Here is a 19,029-nt window from a genome sequence, read left to right on the forward strand (position 1 = left end):
TTAAGATTTTCATTGCGAGCTCGTATTTGCATTTTTAGGCACGGAACAAGAACGCATGGAACAAAGTTACCGATTGTTTTCACAAAATTTTCTTTGCATGGGTGCTGCATGTTTGAAGATACTCGTAAAATAAATTTCTGAGTTCTAATAAATAACATTTTAAATATTCACCTGAAATGAGGAATAAAGTTTTCATTCATAGGCTGCATTAAACCAGTAACCAATCAAGTCCGTCAAATGCTTAAAATGAATGAAAAGATTGCAGCCATAGCTGGGAAAACATTTCCCAGGATGCAATAACCAAAGTTTAACCGTTTTGAAAAAGGAGCATATATTGAACTGTGCGTGAATATTAATTCAAAAAGCATGAGACTAGGCTTATGGCTGCAATCTGAAATAGGCTTAAAGCCTCATGAGACTCTCTGCAGTGAGCCTGCAGACAGCCTATACAGACACTGTTGTGGACGAACCTTGACTTCAGAGCGGCAGACTTTCAATGCGCAATTTAAATGATATACTCAGTACTCTTAGGCAACACATTATACCGAATACAATTATTTGTTTCTAATAAGCAAAAAAACATCTGAAATATACGATCTTGATTAAATAAATAGTTTAGGATAGGACATTGCTCCTGGCGGGCGAGGCTAGATCGTATGTACTACAACACCAGATGGTAATGATAATTTAGGTATTGATTACCACAAAAATTGGTGTACGTCACTATAATCAACAGTCCAACACTAGATATGTTCCAGCTTGATCGCCCAACGACACATCAACATGAGCTAATGTTCCAACATAGTTGCACAATGGATCTCAGTTTGAGCAAATTAACGTCTGAACTGTTGCAGTAACGGACATAGCGTGGCCCTAGCAAGACAACAGGTCACTGGGGCCATAGCAAGACAACAGCTCACTGGGGCCATAGCAAGACAACAGCTCACTGGGGCCATAGCAAGACAACAGCTCACTGGGGCCATAGCAAGACAACAGCTCACTGGGGATCTGCTAGTAACATTTATTGGATGGCCCAGAACTTGAGAACTTTCATACATTTCCAAGAGAGTTAGCAGAATCTCTATACTGTATCCATAAATGTCAATGAGATTGTATTCGTATTTGTTACAAATGAATTCATGTTAAATTTTACGCTTGAGTTGTCCTGTAGAAGTTTAAAAATGTAACACCAATATTAGTGCTTACATTATTTTCAACCATTGAATAAACGAAAATTGTATTAATTACAAAAAAGTCCAAAAAGCTACTGTCTCTTCAAGTCCAAAAATTCAAAATAATGAACTTAAACTGAAAAACTTTATTACGCACAATCTCCTTCATGATTTTTACTGTATAACATGTAACATGGTTATGTTATGTGACCTATCATAGCTTTACAGTCAGGTTGCCTAGTGTCGAACTAAAAATAAATACAGGAGAATCTAGCGATTTTAAACGGTAGTACTGTATGGTGTTCAATACGTAACTGAATGATTACGTGCATAGTTTGTGTAATTGAATATACCGTATTATATTTAGTTGCATATAACAGCTATATAATAATTTTGAGAAGCGATTTTGATTAACAAATTGCCTTGGACATCGACGTTGCTGAAGGATACAGTCGAACCCCTAAGAGATGACATATGAGTCTATAGAGCAGACATGAATAAATCTCTATTTATAAATAAGTTTTTGATTATATGTAGAAAACATATAATGCTTCAGAAAAATCACGTCATTATTGATATCTGCGCGCTTGGTCATCTGTAACTGCCCAAAGTGTGCCATGGATATAATTAATGTTCTTATAATCATAAACCATTATGTTTATACAGTTATTACCATATTTTACGCAACATACGGTACTCCTACAAAAGCAATGCCACGAAAATTGCCAGATTTTTTTTTACCTTGTATTCAAGTAAAAAATCTCTTTACTGAGAAATGACAAACAAAATTAGAATTTGTGTTTATAGGTTTTCTAGGTATTCCTAAGAAATTTCACTGATGCATTAATAAGGTATATTATTAATAGACAAAAGCATGTGCTTTAATTGTTGGCATGAACTCCACAGATAAAGCATCTATGCTGGGGTTAAATAACGTTTTTCAGAATTTCTAGTGTGATATTTCTAAAATTTTTGGACACACTCCGACACTAAAATTTTACCTAGCGCCTCGTAATAACTTGATTCAAGCCCGGTCCATCAACTTGGATGAATTTGAATTTAGTTGAACTTTGATTTCAAAAACTAATTTGCTTTTAAAACATGATTTCTTAATAATACTATTCCAAGTATTTATCTGTGAAATAAAATGATAATAAAAATGTCAGAATAAATTACTGCTATCAACCAAAGTATGTTGGTATAACTTTCAGAAATTACAAGGCATAACCTGATGATATTTTTAGTTAGTATAACCTCAAAAATTAGAGGGAACCAAAATAGAGAAGGTTATAAACACAATTAATCTCTAGCATTAAACTCATGTAAAAACATAACGGTGCAGGAATTCCTGTTTGACAAGTAATATCCTGAAGCCGAGCTATCACCACTAGTTTCGAGTTCATAGCTTCCTCAACCAATCACTGACATCTTTCCCAACTCAACTAACCAATCACAAACGAGAAATAGTCCGCTATGTGCACTTAGGCTGCAACTTGCACTAATAAGCGATTTTTGAAAATACGGCCCTTGCCATTTAATTTAATGTCATCAATTTCATCAAGTACATTCACGTCTCAATTACCTTTTGTTCGGTTCAATAAAGAATTAATGCGACCAGGTTAGGGCGGGTCAACTTACCGAGGTGAGGTTGAGGTCAAACACGGGCACCGCGACAGAGGTCATGAGACGGTAGCCTGCCCTCTGCCCCCGCCCCTTGTGGCGACCCTGGGGGCACCGGTGGGTTCAGAACTCAGTACGGGTGCAAAACATGTGTAGTACAGGTGTAGTATACGTACGGTACACGTGTGGTACAGGTGTGGTACACGTGTAGTACAGGTGTAGTACACGTGTAGTACAGGTGTAGTATACGTACGGTACACGTGTGGTACAGGTGTGGTACACGTGTAGTACAGGTGTAGTACACNAGTACACGTGTAGTACAGGTACGGTACACGTGTAGTACAGGTACGGTACACGTGTAGTACAGGTACGGTACACGTGTAGTACAGGTACGGTACACGTGTAGTACAGGTACGGTGCACGTGTAGTACACGTGTAGCAGAGGTGTAGTACACGTGTAGTACAGGTATAGTACACGTGTAGTACAGGTATAGTACACGTGTAGTACAGATGCGGTACACGTATAGAACAATTGCAGTACTCGTGCTGTGCACGTATAGTACGCGTGCTGAACACGTGCAATACTCGTGTAGTACACATGTGTTGTACAGTTGTAGTACACGTGCAGATCACGTACATTGCACGTGTAGAGCACATTCAGCTGCCAGACTCAGAATTTAGGACAGTTTGGCTGTACATCATGTCATTTTGATCTCGAGTTGCAGAATGACGTTAAAGTAAAGGGCGAGAATCATTTAAAAAGTTATGAACTGTAAGGTTTGAATAATTGCCCAATTTTAAATTACCTTCGACGAAAAATATAGTTTTGAAATGCATTCAAAATTTTAATTAAAAAATTGAGTTCAAAAAATGTAATTTATACAATCTGGTTTTTGAAAACATTTGAAACAAATTTCAGCTCAAGATGTACATGATTAATTCTAACGATGTTGTATATAAGTAAATTTTGATGTTATTTGCAAATTGTACTTTAAAAAATATCAAGTCAAATTCGTTAAATATATAAAACTTAATCAGGATTAGAGTATCTGCTTCAAACAAATTAGAATGCAAAAATTATAGATTTCATGTATAAAAAAGGATAGGATACGAATGCAAGGAAACGGGCCGGTAAATAGGAATAAAGCGGTAGGGAAAATCTAAGCAGATATATAACAATGTTAAACCACAACTTCAAAGCGGCATGCAGGTAAATATTTTAAACATGTTGTAAGGATGCACAATAAATCGGTCCGATGCAATACAGTTAATATCAATCGGGCAATCAGACATAAAACATACAACGATGTTAAAAAGATACGAAATATTCTTCCACAACCAGCACTTCAATCGAGACTTCTAAGTTACATAACAGACTTCTGTAATGTAACTAAATCAGCGACTTATAAGTTACATTACAGAGAATCAGCTTATTGAACAGTCACACTCACATATCAATGTCCGAGGGATCTTTTTATTGTTTATTTGGTACAATAAATGATATGTGAAATTATTCAAGTACAATGAAACCAAGCACGCTGTAGAGAACTTCATCAGTTCGTAGTAAATCTACCATTCATTAATTTGAACTGCTCTGATATGATCTCTCTATCCCAGTAATAAGTTACATGTAAGTAGCAAAGTGTGAAGATACCTAACACATACTTCAGAAAATACACACAAGGCATTTACTGATATTTGAGAACATAAGACGACCATAACGTATTTCTAAATTAGGCCGCGACTGTGAGCTTTCCGACGTATTACGTATGCAATAAATTAAATACTCTGGCGTGTTACGTATGTAACAAATTAAGTGCTTCGACGTATTACGTTGCAACAAATTAAGTACTTCGATGTATTACGCTGCAATAAATTAAATACTCTGGCGTGTTACGTATGTAACAAATTAAGTGCTTCGACGTATTACGTTGCAACAAATTAAGTACTCCGACGTATTACGTTGCAACAAATTAAATACTCCGACGTATTACGTATGCAGCAAATTAAATACTCCGACGTATTACGTTGCAACAAATTAAGTACTCCGGCCGACGTAAAGCGCTGTGGATGAATCAAATAATCTAACTTATTACGATGGTAATATATCAAATATTCTGACGTATTATGTAGCAAGAAATCGGAACCCTGATGTACTACGGAGACAATGTACCAGTACTGCGACGTATTACGAAGGTAATGTACCAGTACTGCGACGTATTACGAAGGTAATGTTAACAGGACTGAGATGTTATTCGAGGGTAATCTACCAGTAACACGACGTATTACGAAGGTAATGTTAACAGGACTGCGACGTATTACGAAGGTAATGTACCAGTACTGCGACGTATTACGAAGGTAATGTACCAGTTCTGCGATGTATTACGAAGGTAATGTACCAGTTCTGCGACGTATTACGAAGGTAATGTACCAGTTCTGCGATGTATTACGAAAGTAATGTACCAGTACTGCGACGTATTAAGAAGGTAATGTTCCAGTTCTGCGACGTATTACGAAGGTAATGTATCTCACTACGACGTATTACCAAGGTAATGAAGGTAATGTATACAGGTTTATTTAATGTACTAATTACGCACCCGTCGCCAGAGGTCGAGGTAGCGCATTTCTCGGGTCATCTTGCGCTCTTTCTTTAAGAAGTTCTCAACCCTGAGCCTCGGGCCGAGGTTAAATAGACCGCGCCTCACTCTAACTCTGGGGACCTCACAGAGACCAGGCCTCACTCCTACATTGGTGGCCTCACACTCTGCTAAGTCGGCCTCTTCATCCTCAGCTGACTTTATTGTTGAATTTGGTATTTGACAACGAATGAACAATTAACACTGCGGTGCTTTTTATTAGAAATAAATGATTTAAATTAGAATTAGAATTTGATGATTCAAAGAAGTAGACCATTAAAAAAATTGGACGATTCATCAAATTAAATGATTCAAATTAAATGTATAAGTTATTTCTTAAATAATTTTTTTATTATTATCAATGGGGAATCTCAGTCGGAAACCAAACGAAAAATTATCGTCGAACGGAAGCATGAAAGAAAAGGAGAAAACAGAGACAACGTGAAATAATAAGCAAAAACATAGATTAAAAATTAATAACATTGAATAAACAATTAGTTATGAAAATCCAGTGCACACAAGCGTCGTTTGAAAACAAAAAATATAACTCAGTACTCACTGCAGTGAGTGACAGAGAGCGCATTTTCTCGTCGACGAAAACTTCAGGTCACGGACGGACGGACAGACGGACGGACAGACAGACAGACAGACGGACATGGCGAGAACAATAGTGCATTTTTTTCCATAAATGAGAAAATGCGCTAAAAACTTAACATATAACGAAATGTAATCATCACTGGTACATTCAAGTGCCGCAAAAACGGAAAAGATGAAAGATAGCGTTGGGTTTTGAAACCCAAACGCAACAATAGCCACGTGTAGGAATAAAAAACTGCAAGCTGCGGCCCAAATAAGCGGTTTAAAGCGGACATATATGGCCAAGAGGGGCGAGTACATTTGACAGGGCGACGCAGCAAGCGCTCAGTAATGCGTTCGAAATTTTCCACGAAGAGCATTGAACTTCATACAGTCGAGATACATGCGTGATGCATGGCAACTATAATATGCATCCATTAACTGATGAACTGCATCCATGAACTGATACACTGCATTCATTAACTGATGCAACACCTATTAACTGATGCAATGCACTTATTAAGTAATGCACTGCGTTTAATAACTGCTGCACTGTACCCATGAACTGATACACTGCATTCATTAACTGATGCATTGCATTCATAACTGATGCACTGCGACCATCGATTCATATGGCCCAGCGCCCGCCATGCCAAGGGACAGATTAGCCCAGCAACAGACCCAGGCAACAGGCCCCAGCAACAGACCCAGCTGTCAAAGACCCGAGTTTACCAAAGGGCCGCGGCTAGCGAACACTCACGATCATGAGCGTCCATTTGCTCCGGCGGAATATGAAGTGATAGTTTCTCTAAGAAAAAAGACAAAAAAAGCCGAGGTTATTGGGAAATTAACTTCGACCGAAAAACATCAGGTTAAAGCGTTTAGTTAGTGTATGATGCATGCGAGAAATGGCGTGGATTTTCAGGGTAAGTTCAAAACACAGACGTAACTCATTTTTTCGACTATAAATTTGTTCCTGAAGAAGATCGTATCTAATAATAATAAAGCGACATGCCAGTTTAATAGGACAGCTTTTTGGAAATGGTAAATTCTAAATCTAAACATTTATTTTTCAATTTTTTGATCAGGAAAAGTTCTCAATTAATAAGGAAACTACCAGGAAAATTCTGCACTACAAGAGGGTGGGAAGTGGGAGAGGGAGCAGTGCGTACGGGGTTGGTCGGTGCTGTCAAGGGTTCATTGTGCTTTAAAAAATAACGAAGTAATTAATCCGTGACAATTATAACTTTGACGCCATTACAAATAACTATTGTTTAGAGAAGACCTTAATTTCTTCATGGAGTTATATGTACAGCGATGCTCACGACACGATTAACATAATTAACATTAATAACAAAAGCTCTCCAAATGGACCGAAGCGAATCAAAGATATCAAATTTAAGCAGTCGTAGGGAAATTTTTATCAGAACGTAAGATTGCACGGGTGAAAAAAGCATCCACTGCAACTTTCAAGTAAGATATAAATTTATAATAATTGTGAACATCTACAATTAATTCAATAACACAAAGAAAAACTTTTACAATGAAGCTGAAAGAGTTTATGCTAAGAAGCTCCTCAGAAAATATCGTTAAAGGTGTCAATTTAATTTTTTACCCGAAAGAGAGATCATTTTAATCTCAAAGGTTGAAATACAAGCTGAAATATAAAGTAGCAATATTTCTTCTAACGAATGGTTTTCAATAAACTTACTTATCTACCAGTTATTTGAGCTTAGAACTAAACTTAGGTGCAGTGCCTAAAAAATTGATATTTAAGTATTTAAAGTGTCATGACGTGATGCAGATTTATTGATTATAACTCTCCCCTGGAATGATAATTAATTTGAATTACAAATGCGCGTCATCTCTAGCGAACGTCAGAGATATTTTCAAACTCATGAAATCGTTAAAATTTCTATCTTAGGAAACACATAGAGATGTGAAGATATGGTGAAAAAAGTTCAACTTTTTGAAGAACATTGAATTACATACAGAACACACAGAGGTGGGCAGTAGCACGCTACATGTTGCGGCCGCTACTAGCGGCCGCTACATTTTCAGCAGCGGTAGCGGCGCTACATTTAAAGCAATGTAGCGGTAGCGGCGCTACATTTAAAGCAATGTAGCGGTAGCGCCCGCTACATTTAGAGCATGTAGCGGTAGCGGTAGCGGCCACTACATTTCAATGTAGCGCTGCCCAGCTCTGAGAACACAACACCGAGGCGTAGAGAATTGTCGTGACGGAGAAGCGTGTTCAACTCACCCGTGTCGCACGCAAGGCATCAGCCTTGAGCTTGGCAATGTAAGCGTCAGATGCACCAAAGTCGCCATACCGGAGGAACTTTTCGACTTTTCTGGCATCGTTGAGCACAGTGTGTTCGAGCCGCTGCCCAGACTCGGTTGTGAAGTTCCCATTCTTGTTAAGTTCGCTCGTTATCACCGTTAGTTTCTTGTAATTCCGTGTTCTATCTAACTGTCTTTTCCGTTCGCGAATCTCCCACAACCACTCGGTTTGTTTCGGGTCCTACGAATATTTAAAATTGCCAAAAACACCATATAACGGAAGTTTGTTTGGGATTTATTGAATTTTGCGCAAAGTTATTCATTGGAAAAAAGTTCGTGTGTAAAAAAATTTTGAAATACAGGCTCCCAATATTGCGGAAGAGGGTAAGAGTTATTTAGGGCATTGCTTATCGTTACGTAATTGAATAGATTTGAAAATTTGAATATTGGACAGGAACATCATCAGAAAGCCCACGATGAAATTTGGAAGGCACGAGGGAAATTATAGTACTCCATTGAAATGAAAATTCGATACGTTTTCAAAAAAGGCAATTTTGAGGCGTCGTCATGAGTGCAGTCGTACAGTCAGGGTCCGAGGATCGGCAGCATGGAAGGGAGAAGGAAAAGGTTAATTCCAGGATACGGACTAAACTGACTACAGGATACAGACTACAGACTTCAAAGGAACAACAGGAATTTGAGAATAAATACACATAAAACAGGTATAGGGAAACATGCAAGAAGCCTCCGGCGTTTGATGTTAATGCAACTGAACAGTTCTGCACGTACACTTTCACATCAAAACAAGTGGCTGGAAGATTGGTGCGAAATATTCACATACGTTCATGAACATTTTTTGGAGACAAAAGGTTCACAAACGATAGAATGCGAACCACACGTGACGGTATTCTCCAGGTCGGAAATGCTGAAGCTGCAAGCAAGCCTCGTGCATATTGAATATTCAATTAAATCCGATGAATCACTAATAACAACAAATAATATTAGGAACAAGCGTGGAACTTTCTCCCGGCGTACAAACGCATGAAGTTTGAGAAGCATGCACGCGGAAGAAGGGTGACCAGCACAAGGGTTGCGAGACCATCATGTACTATAGAATCATATTAAAATAGTCAAAAGCTGTCAACATAGAGATGTGTTAATAATTAACTTATATTTGATTAATTATAGGCTATTGTACAAGAAATAAATAGAAGAAATGTTATTTAAAAGAGAAGTAATTTTATGAATTAAACTAAACAGTCATTAAAATAATAAAAATAATATGATATTAAGATTTATTTTCAGGAACAAACCGTTTTTCCGTCAACCTGAGTACTCATGACACCACATAACTGGAGGCCTGATGAGATCTTATTGAAGCTGCAGCATTCATCTCAAATTAGCAACGGCATTCATTACCTGACTTCCTTACTCTACCCAAGCTACGTTCGCGAATTTAATTAACGTGATATGCAAATATACTTTTCGGTATCAAAGCCAGTAGGTATTCTTAGCGCGCCGTACAGACACCGACCTCAATCAAACGCTTCCAAGATAAATCCAATTAGAATAACAGAAAAACATATGCTTAAATAGATTAGAAAAATAATTATTTGTCCACAATACAGGTGATTTACTCCAAACAGTTCAAACAGCTTCATTCAACTGTTACGAAACAACACGCTTCCTCAAACAGTTTCTTATAATAAATCACTCTGGGCAGTATCAACACACAGAGATCAGCAAGTCACCGGCATTATATTTTTAGAACGCACTTAGAACGCACTCTTGCTAAACCATCAATTTAAATCAATTTGCCAAACAAACAAATTAAAAACTTTAACTATACTCATATTCTCTTCATGGGCAATATTCTCTCGTATTCTCATATGATATATATTTCAATATAGGCCAGCAAATGGACGGTTGCTGTAAAGTATCATTGAAACAAAATATAAATGTTAATTAGAAACATATGTAGGTATGGGAAGTTACGTTAGCTGGAAAGTAAAATATGTATACTCATTTATATTTTCCACGGAGCGCTGCAGCATTGCAGTAAGTAGTTTAGTAGGTATATTAATAAATATGCAGTCTTTATTGAACTTACTGCATTCTTTTAATGAACTGATTGCGCCAAGTACGACCAATTAACAATTACAGGAAACTTAGAGTGAGATCGGTTAAATTACAAATCAGTGAAATCACACGCAGAAAAGTCGCCAATGTTAATTGTACAAACTCCATATATACAATTTTTGAATGAAGAAATGCTGTAGCATTTTTTCGATACCGCACTCATACTGTATAAAGTTAGGAGTTGAAATTACATCTGTTGGAAAGCGAACTCTAGCAGCTACGTACTAAGAAGACTTTGTCGGGTCGCGATGCGATCGTAAGGATTTTGAGAGGACTGAAGGGCTTCTAGGAGAGAACAAATGAAGAGAAACATGAGTTATTTTACAGGAAACAAGTCATTGACGATACTCATGAGTTTATCAGAGCGGTTCTATAATGTTCATACGCTAGGGTGTCTCATTATCTTGAATAATTCCAGAACTGATCACAAGCAAAATGTTCGTACATAAAATCTATAATGAAAAGTTATTGGCTTTTGACACCCGAGACTAAACGGAAAGAACCACCCATTTTCAAATTCTGGCATCAAGACTAAAATAATTTGATAGGTGAAGCAACATATACTAAATATCATGCACCACATCTATGAAATGACAAGCAGGGAACTACTCGTGAGGCCACACCGAATATGGCATCAAAATCGTTATAATATGAAAAAAATTCCCAATGCATCACATTTAGAAAAACTTCCGTGGTCCAGCGATCAATGTACATGTGCGCTGGACTTTATTCTCTTTACTCTCTTCTGCACCAAAAAGTTCTTTGATAAAATGCTTTCAATGTTCCACCGTTCGATGGTAAAAATTCTCCTGGAGTGTGCAGGTTTTTTGCAAAGCAGTCGACAAGAAGGGGATTACTATAGTAAAAAATAAAACTGTGGGAGAAATACAAAAATACTGGTGAAAAATAATCTGTGTTAAGATTTGAATAAGTTGGAGTTGTGAGGGAGCAAACTTTAAAGAGTTTGTGATCAAAGTGCAGTAGAAAGGGCCTATAATGAAGCAGTTCGTCTATTATGAACCGCAATCAATTAAATTCAAGTAGAGGCGATTGTGATGTGAAGATAAGCAATAAAGTTTACGCAATACCATAGGAAACGATGGAATGCGGACAAAGCCTGGCACATGTAGAGAAATGCAACTATAAAAAAAGTTAGGATGTGGTATTGGCTTGTACTATTGTGTTGAACATTGTAGGGTAGGTACAGGGTCTTATCTTACCGTGACCACGTGTCCTCGTGCCTCGTGCTACAGGTTGAAGTTCAAAAGGAATACATCAAAATCTAATTTTTGAGATAAAACCTTTCTTCCTGGTAACAGTTATGTTATTCTTAATATGATATAAAATACATTCGCGACAGCCAACCATTTCACATAAAATAAACACGGAAAGTTTGAAAATACAATATTCGAAACAAGACAAATTGATCAATTGCATGAAAGACTTATGGTTACGAAAAAAAGCTTGGCACTTTGCAATTTTGGCACAGAATACGGAGCTAAAAATTTCGCTTACATCAGGTTAATAAATTCGGGATAATAACGCTTTGAGGTGTTGAAGCAACTCAAAGCACCGACAGATTAACGATTTTATTACGGTTCACCCACGGGAGCACCGTATTAAAAACTCATGCTACGGTTTCGATGAGAATAGAATCTATCAATTCCACCACTCTGCACTTGAACCCGGTAGATTTATCACCCAATTTTTAATGAGAAAGTTTTTGCAAGTCGACCTTAGTATTAATCCTGAATTTGAAAAGATTTGATAATATATAGCTTGTAAGAGTCCCAACAGGTTTCATGAATATGTCATTCATACGGACAAAACGGGCATGAACAGCGCATAGCGAGCGTGTCATTTCCAACAAATGAAGAGGCATGCAACGTCATCCATTCATGCAAAACATGAACATTGATTATTCATTTATATTTTGAACATTAGATTTTGAAACCTGAGTTGTTCTGCGAAAATATTCGCGCACTTTAATTTATCTTGGTTATAATTAAAATCTCTTTTATGAACAAGTGTTTAATCTATTCAAATTTCTATTCCATTAATGGATTCATTCAATGAACTTCAAATTCCATCGAAATTCTGTAACCACTAAAATCAAATTCTGAAATAACGAAATTGATTGTTTGAGCCCACACTAGGTGTTTATACTAACAATTTCTACCACTGAAACAGGATTACTGAACTACTTAACAAGAACTGTAACTTCATCTATCACAGTTTATCCTTCATGTCCACGGTACATCACATCTAAGGGTAAGGGTTCGGGCACGGATGCCCTCAAGTGAGGGTAGCGTTAGTTCAAATAAAGCTGCCTAATTGAGGGCATCAGTGTGCGAAACTACAGTACACCCAAAACGCTATTAAGTTCGTCTAAACATAAATTTTAAGCCATTTAAAACATCAAAAATCTATTTAAAACATTCTATGGAAACCAGCATTATGCAAAAAAACTATTTCCAATGTTTCAAAATTGCAAGGGTAAAGATTCCTTTCCTGGAGGCAATCTTTCCAACGAAGGACACAAAACATTGTCCTATTTCTTCTCAACAAATACTATGGTCAATAATTTTATTTTTCTAAATGCAGTGTGTAGGATATATTTCGCTGGTAACCCTTGATTTTTGCATTGGCTAACTTCATCATCAATTTCCTTTTTCGCCACGAGTTTCGATTGATTTCATGATCATTTTTCATGAATAAAAAAATTTGCGAGCCGTGACACAATTTAAAAAATACCTAAAAAATTATCATGTATGGGAGAATGAATATTTAGCATAAATATTTGAAATATTTTGGCTTTAATACATATATCTAACTCAAGAAAACCGGCTTATTCATAGGAAGCTGGATTAAATGTGGTTACCGAGCTCCATCGTACATACTGCATCATTTTCAAAATCGGAACATCACATGCACCTTTAACTCTTTGCAATCTATGTCTAAATATCTTGTAAAACAACTATAATAGTAAAATACCTTCGAGGGTACTCCATTTCGTAAAAATCGTCCAAACAAATCTCAAGAACTAACAATGAAAAAACTGGCTAGTGGGGCGAGGTCATAAAAATGATTGCCTCTCCACTGTTTCGCTACGTAAAATTAATCCGATCTCAGAGTTAATTATAAAAATCCTAACTCAAAAGTCAGCTATTTACTAAAGAACCATTATAAAATTAATGCAGCAAAGAATATTTTTGTATAATTATGACTTTAATAAATATATATGCATTGTATAGTAGCAAAATACTAGAGCGGTCACCAAACTGATGACCTGTTCAACGTAATTATTTGCTTAATTCAGTCAAAGGATGGACGGACCAATATTTTCAAAAGTATTCTGGACACCGGTTTTAATTTTTATGGTATTTGATTTTCGTAAGTGAGGCAAAAGCTACAGGAAAAACTCCACAGAATGAATGAAATTAGCTAATAAGTAATCCAGCTTTATCATGTCACTGCGTGTATCGATTGAGTGCCGGAACCCAATATCAAACTTCAAGTTCTCATCTCGAGTTTCAATGCTTGATGAAACAATATGCTGACTCGTATCAACAGCTAAGCCCAAGTTCAACACTAAGAGATGTTTCAGCGCCTAATTTATCCCCGTTTCTTGTGCCGACGAAACAATAAATGAACTTGAACTCTCATCAGCTAAGCCCCCAACTTCAAGACAAAGTGATATTTTAGCGCCTAATTTATCCCTATTTCTAGAGCCGGCGAAACAATAAATGAACCTTGCAATCTAAACAACTAAGCCCAAGTTCAACACAAAGATTATGTTTCAGCGCCTAATTTATCCCCGTTTCTTGAGCGACGATTCAATAAATCAATATGTACTCTAATCAACTAAGCCCAAGTTCAACACAAAGTGATATTCCAGCGCCTAATCCCCGTTTCTTGAGCCGACGAAGCAACAAATGAAGTTGAACTCTCAACAGCTAAGCCCAAATTCAACACAAAGTCATATTTCAGCGCCTAATTTATCCCCGTTTCTTGAGCCGACGAAACAACAAATGAACTTGAACTCTCAACAGCTAAGCCCAAGTTCAACACTAAGAGATGTTTCAACGCCTAATTTACCCCCGTTTCTTGAGCCGACGAAACAATAAATGAACTTTGAACTCACCGCGACGTCGGCATAGACGCCGGTCCAGATGTGGGGGTGCTCTTGTCTGTACATGACGAGCGGTCTGGCGATCACGGGGATGTACTGCAGCACCTGCTCTCGTACCTCAGCCAGCGTGGACACGTGCACGAAATATCCTGGAACGTACAGCGCAATTAAAGTAGGAGTATGTGTGTTGGAATAAACTTTTAAACGACCGTGTTGATTTAAAATATTTCGCGAGCAACATGTACATTTTAATTGTATTTGGCAATGTAACCCGAATTAGCCTCCACTGCTGGAATTTGGATTGGTTGTGAAAATTTCTCAAAAGATCCCAGCCAAATTTACAAACGCTAAACGCACTCTTTTAGGATAATCGCATGAGCGTTAACTTCTAGTAGCCTCTTGCAGGTACCTATGTTGTCAGCTACTACTACTACCTACTAGCTATAAAGTAGCTATTACCAGCTATCAAGTAGCAGCTATAAAGTAGCTAGTAGCAGCTATGAAGCAGCTAGTAGCAGCTATAAAGTAACTAGTAGCCAGCGTTATCACACCTTTATTAGCGCATGCCATCCACAACAGGTTGCCGATGTCGGTGACTTCCCTGCCGATGAGGTACGTGAAGAGGCGCACTTGCCGCTGAGGCCAGTTGTACTCCTCGAAGATCTTGTAATGTTTGTACGGGGCGCCGTCCGTGATCAGCATGATCGCCTGGTTGCACTTAGCCCCAAGCCCGTGGTGGTTGTACTGTGCCGAAATAGTTTCTTGTGATTACGATATTTATTTATTTTGAGTTTAGCAATCGACTAGGATTGCTAAACTGACTAGGAAACTGATAAGAGCTGTGATAAATCTTATTGAACTTTGCAGTTGTGGTCAAGATGGTTACAGTGATGAATCAAACGAATGATAATCTAATATTGAATTGAAAACATATTGAATAAGTAATTGTTGAAGATTATACTATAACTTGATTTTCATGTGATAAATTATTCATGGAACTCTCTTTCATAGAAAATCAATCGCTTCGAAAAACGGGAATTTTAACAGAATAACATGGGACAATGCAAGCATTGAAAACCTTTTCAGGATTTACTTCGGATATATATAAAATGTTAAGCAATAAATGGTATACAAGTAAGTTGAAAAGTTTAATTGAACGTAACTGATAAACAATTAATAAACATATTTTGTGCGGGAACTTGAAAGGCGGTGCTGATATAAATTACGTATGAAAGATGCAATAGAACATCACAGGCTGGAGCCGACAAAAAAGCGATAATGGAAGGGAAAACAAGTGCTCGTAGTACTTTAATAAATTCATTTCATTGTTCCAGCATTAATTTCAGCATCATTCAGAGAATTTCAAATTTTCTGTGAACGCTAAATTAGACATCTAGTGAAGGCTAAATTTAACTGCAGTGGTCATAAAATATCTAGATATAACGCCGAAGTCATCTCTTTTTCGTTATTATCTGGGCCTATACTTTCAAAAAAAGTTAAGAGATCGTAAGTTCATTAGCCAATAATATTGACGGCCTTTCAAGCAAAATCCACCAATCATAGACAAGAAAATAGAGCGTAAGTACTTACGTTCACTTAGCGAGTTTTGAAAGTATGGCGCCAGGGCTACTAACATACGCATTTGCATAACATAACCGAAATTAATAGGTACATTGGACGAATTGTGAGCATCGCATCAACTGTTATCTATATATACTTTTGGCACAATTGAATAAATTTGTTGCTAAAAACCATTTAGAGTACCGCGCATGTTGTTCTACAATACAGCTGTACTCCATGCATGGTATATATGGGAACTGCCGCATGGGAGATCTCTTGTATATTATATTATATTATATTATATTATGTTATATTATATTATATTATATTATATTATATTATATTATATTATATTATATTATATCATATCATATTATATTATACACTTTTTGCGAAGCTCCCAATAATGTATAACAAATTGCGCACTACGCTTCCCTACAGACAAGTTCTGTATTTTTCAACGTGATAATTAAGAAATTAACTGGAAACGATGAAGTTTGAGGTTTACATGTTAACGCACTGCTTTGTACAAACGAGATGGTTTTGTTTTGTACCCTCATTGAATTGGTTTTCATACCAATTCGAAATTAAGTGAAAATAATTGAATAATTACATAACTAATTATTTACAATTAAGGATTAATAGATATTACGGTCGCGTTACTAAGGAAAATACGAGACATATGCGTTGTGATGAGCAATGAAATGTTTTTGCGGGCAGATTCTATAATAAGAAATTACAAATTTCTACATAACAAGTGACTTATTAGCTGTACAACAAATCATTTATTTACACTAACAGAAAATTTAAAATCATTCACCATTGTTTTCTAGAAAGCTGTTAATTTGGAAAATACGATACTCACCAATTAAGTTTATGATCACCGAATATGAAGCTATGTCCACTCTTATACGACAATTAAAAACAGTTGATTAGAAAATCTCTTATCAAGTCTACTTCTTCTATTTGTACTTTGGTCCAATTATTTCAACATATGCGTTAAGAATAAACGATAATGATTTTCTTGAGGACATTCATGCCACACCGCCATTATAATGTAAACGACAGGACATATATGCCATTCCGCATTTCTCGTAGAGTTTATACATGTTTAGCATTTTCGTTGAAGCAATTAACCTAGTGGATGTGAACTCAAGACAAGCAATCATCGCTGTTGGCACTGGCACAGGAATGTAATGGGAGGATGTACTCGTACTTATTCTTTGTGTTTCTGTACCTGAGAACAAGAACGCAGAGTACAAGAATCCTCTCCACTGAGTACCTGAGTACAAGAACACAGTACAAGAACCTCCTCCACTGAGTACCTGAGTACAAGAACGCAGTACAATTAAGAACCTTCTCCACTGAGGCCCTAGGTACAAGAACATCCTCCACTGAGAACCTAGAATCGACTCGAAAAATTTACCACGTGTCACTACGATGGCAGTCGCTTTAAAACCGTGCCTATAAATGAAAATTTTTCAAACATGTAAGCAGTAATTACAGCGTCTGTATATAAAGTGGGCTCGTATATGATGGTTATGGATATTCTAGTGCAGCAGGAGTTCACAGACTACACTACACGATGAGTGTGCTATTAAGTGCCGTAGGTCAAAGAGGAGGTGCATAAGTGCATGGTACAATGAAATTCACTGGCAATTGGACGCACGAGAAACACTTTCTGGATTCACGAGCGAATAAAACATAAAGGAAAAAATTACTCTAAGTGCTGGATTAGTAAATGAAAGTGCAATTAGTAAAATTTAGGACTTGAAATTTATACATGACTGTACGAAAATATGAACGATCACAACAATAAGACTCGCCTGCTGTTCTCGTGTGTCTCAGTTTACCGAAAATTCTTACCTTGTTATTGAACTGCAACGAAGAAAAAATTACGGTTAAAAATGTAGGGCGGGATATAAATAAAGTATATTTCACGAATAATGCTGGAAAAATTAAATTATTTGATAAATTTTGATAGTTGAACCTATTCCCTATGTAAAAAGGTAGCCATTTCGTTAGAAATGATAGAAGTAGATGGGGCATAATGTCGCCCACAGGTCATGGCCTAACTCAAATCTTTGCCTCCACCACAATCGAGGATCGCGTATCAGGAGCTGGCAGCAGTCTGGAGAATTTCACCTGGTTTCGTCAATTAAATCGCAAATTGTTACAAAAAAATTGCTAACGTTTCTGATAGTCCCATTCAGAGGTAATATTTATAAATAATTTGAGTCACTATAAAGATCACGTGTGTCAGTACATATGCGTCATTATATATGCTGGTGAATATTATTAATATTTTTTTCGCTTAACATGCAAAGGTTATTCTTCCTAAAAACGTGTAGTAGGAGGCTCAAGAATTTTCTTAGCTGGACTGATGGCTGCAAGTTCCAAAACGAAACCAATCAACGAAACCACCTATTTTATTTTAACCGTTTGAATGGATGGATTTGATAAATGGAAAACGATTTTCCATTTTAACAAACTTAATGAGACTACGAGTCCCTTATGACTGCAAATAAATTATTATTCGCAATGCAAGACTTTTCGAGCAAGAAATAGTTCTGAAAAGTTTTTTAATTTGATAAGCTTTATCAAATAGTTATTCGTAAAAAGAGTACCAAGATTGAGTTAATAAGCTTCTAGAGTTTCACGCTGAAATATTAAGATCCCACCAGCAAAACTCACTGAGACCAGAAGCTCGAAGGCTCGGGTGAGCGCCTGGCTGATGTTGGCGATCTGCTCTGTCTTGATCTTCGCAAGCTCCGTCTTGAATTGTCCGATGTTCTCCAGGTTTGCCTGAACATAAGAAGGAAAAATAACAACATCAAGCACTTACTTAAACCGAATTTAAATTGCTTAAAAAGACCAAAAAACAGGAATTTATAACTATTTGTTTAGTAGA

The 19,029-nt window shown here is 36.9% G+C and overlaps 1 protein-coding gene across 1 annotated transcript in view; it reads right to left on the minus strand.

The window, feature by feature from the left end:
• Positions 1 to 19,029, minus strand: part of LOC108681285 (voltage-dependent calcium channel subunit alpha-2/delta-3) — a 75,045-nt gene that overhangs the window by 37,578 nt on the left and 18,438 nt on the right. Inside the window, exons 9-15 of the mRNA XM_047885279.1 lie at positions 18,813 to 18,923; positions 17,985 to 17,996; positions 15,110 to 15,302; positions 14,571 to 14,707; positions 8,268 to 8,528; positions 6,765 to 6,812; positions 2,811 to 2,897 (exon numbers count right to left, since the gene is read on the minus strand). Coding sequence (XP_047741235.1) covers positions 2,811 to 2,897; positions 6,765 to 6,812; positions 8,268 to 8,528; positions 14,571 to 14,707; positions 15,110 to 15,302; positions 17,985 to 17,996; positions 18,813 to 18,923 — 849 coding nt within the window. The remainder of the gene's footprint in view (positions 1 to 2,810; positions 2,898 to 6,764; positions 6,813 to 8,267; positions 8,529 to 14,570; positions 14,708 to 15,109; positions 15,303 to 17,984; positions 17,997 to 18,812; positions 18,924 to 19,029) is intronic.

The sequence above is a fragment of the Hyalella azteca genome, unplaced genomic scaffold, assembly GCF_000764305.2.
Source record: "Hyalella azteca isolate HAZT.00-mixed unplaced genomic scaffold, Hazt_2.0.2 contig17485, whole genome shotgun sequence".
In the NCBI taxonomy this organism is placed as follows: Eukaryota; Metazoa; Arthropoda; class Malacostraca; order Amphipoda; family Hyalellidae; genus Hyalella; species Hyalella azteca.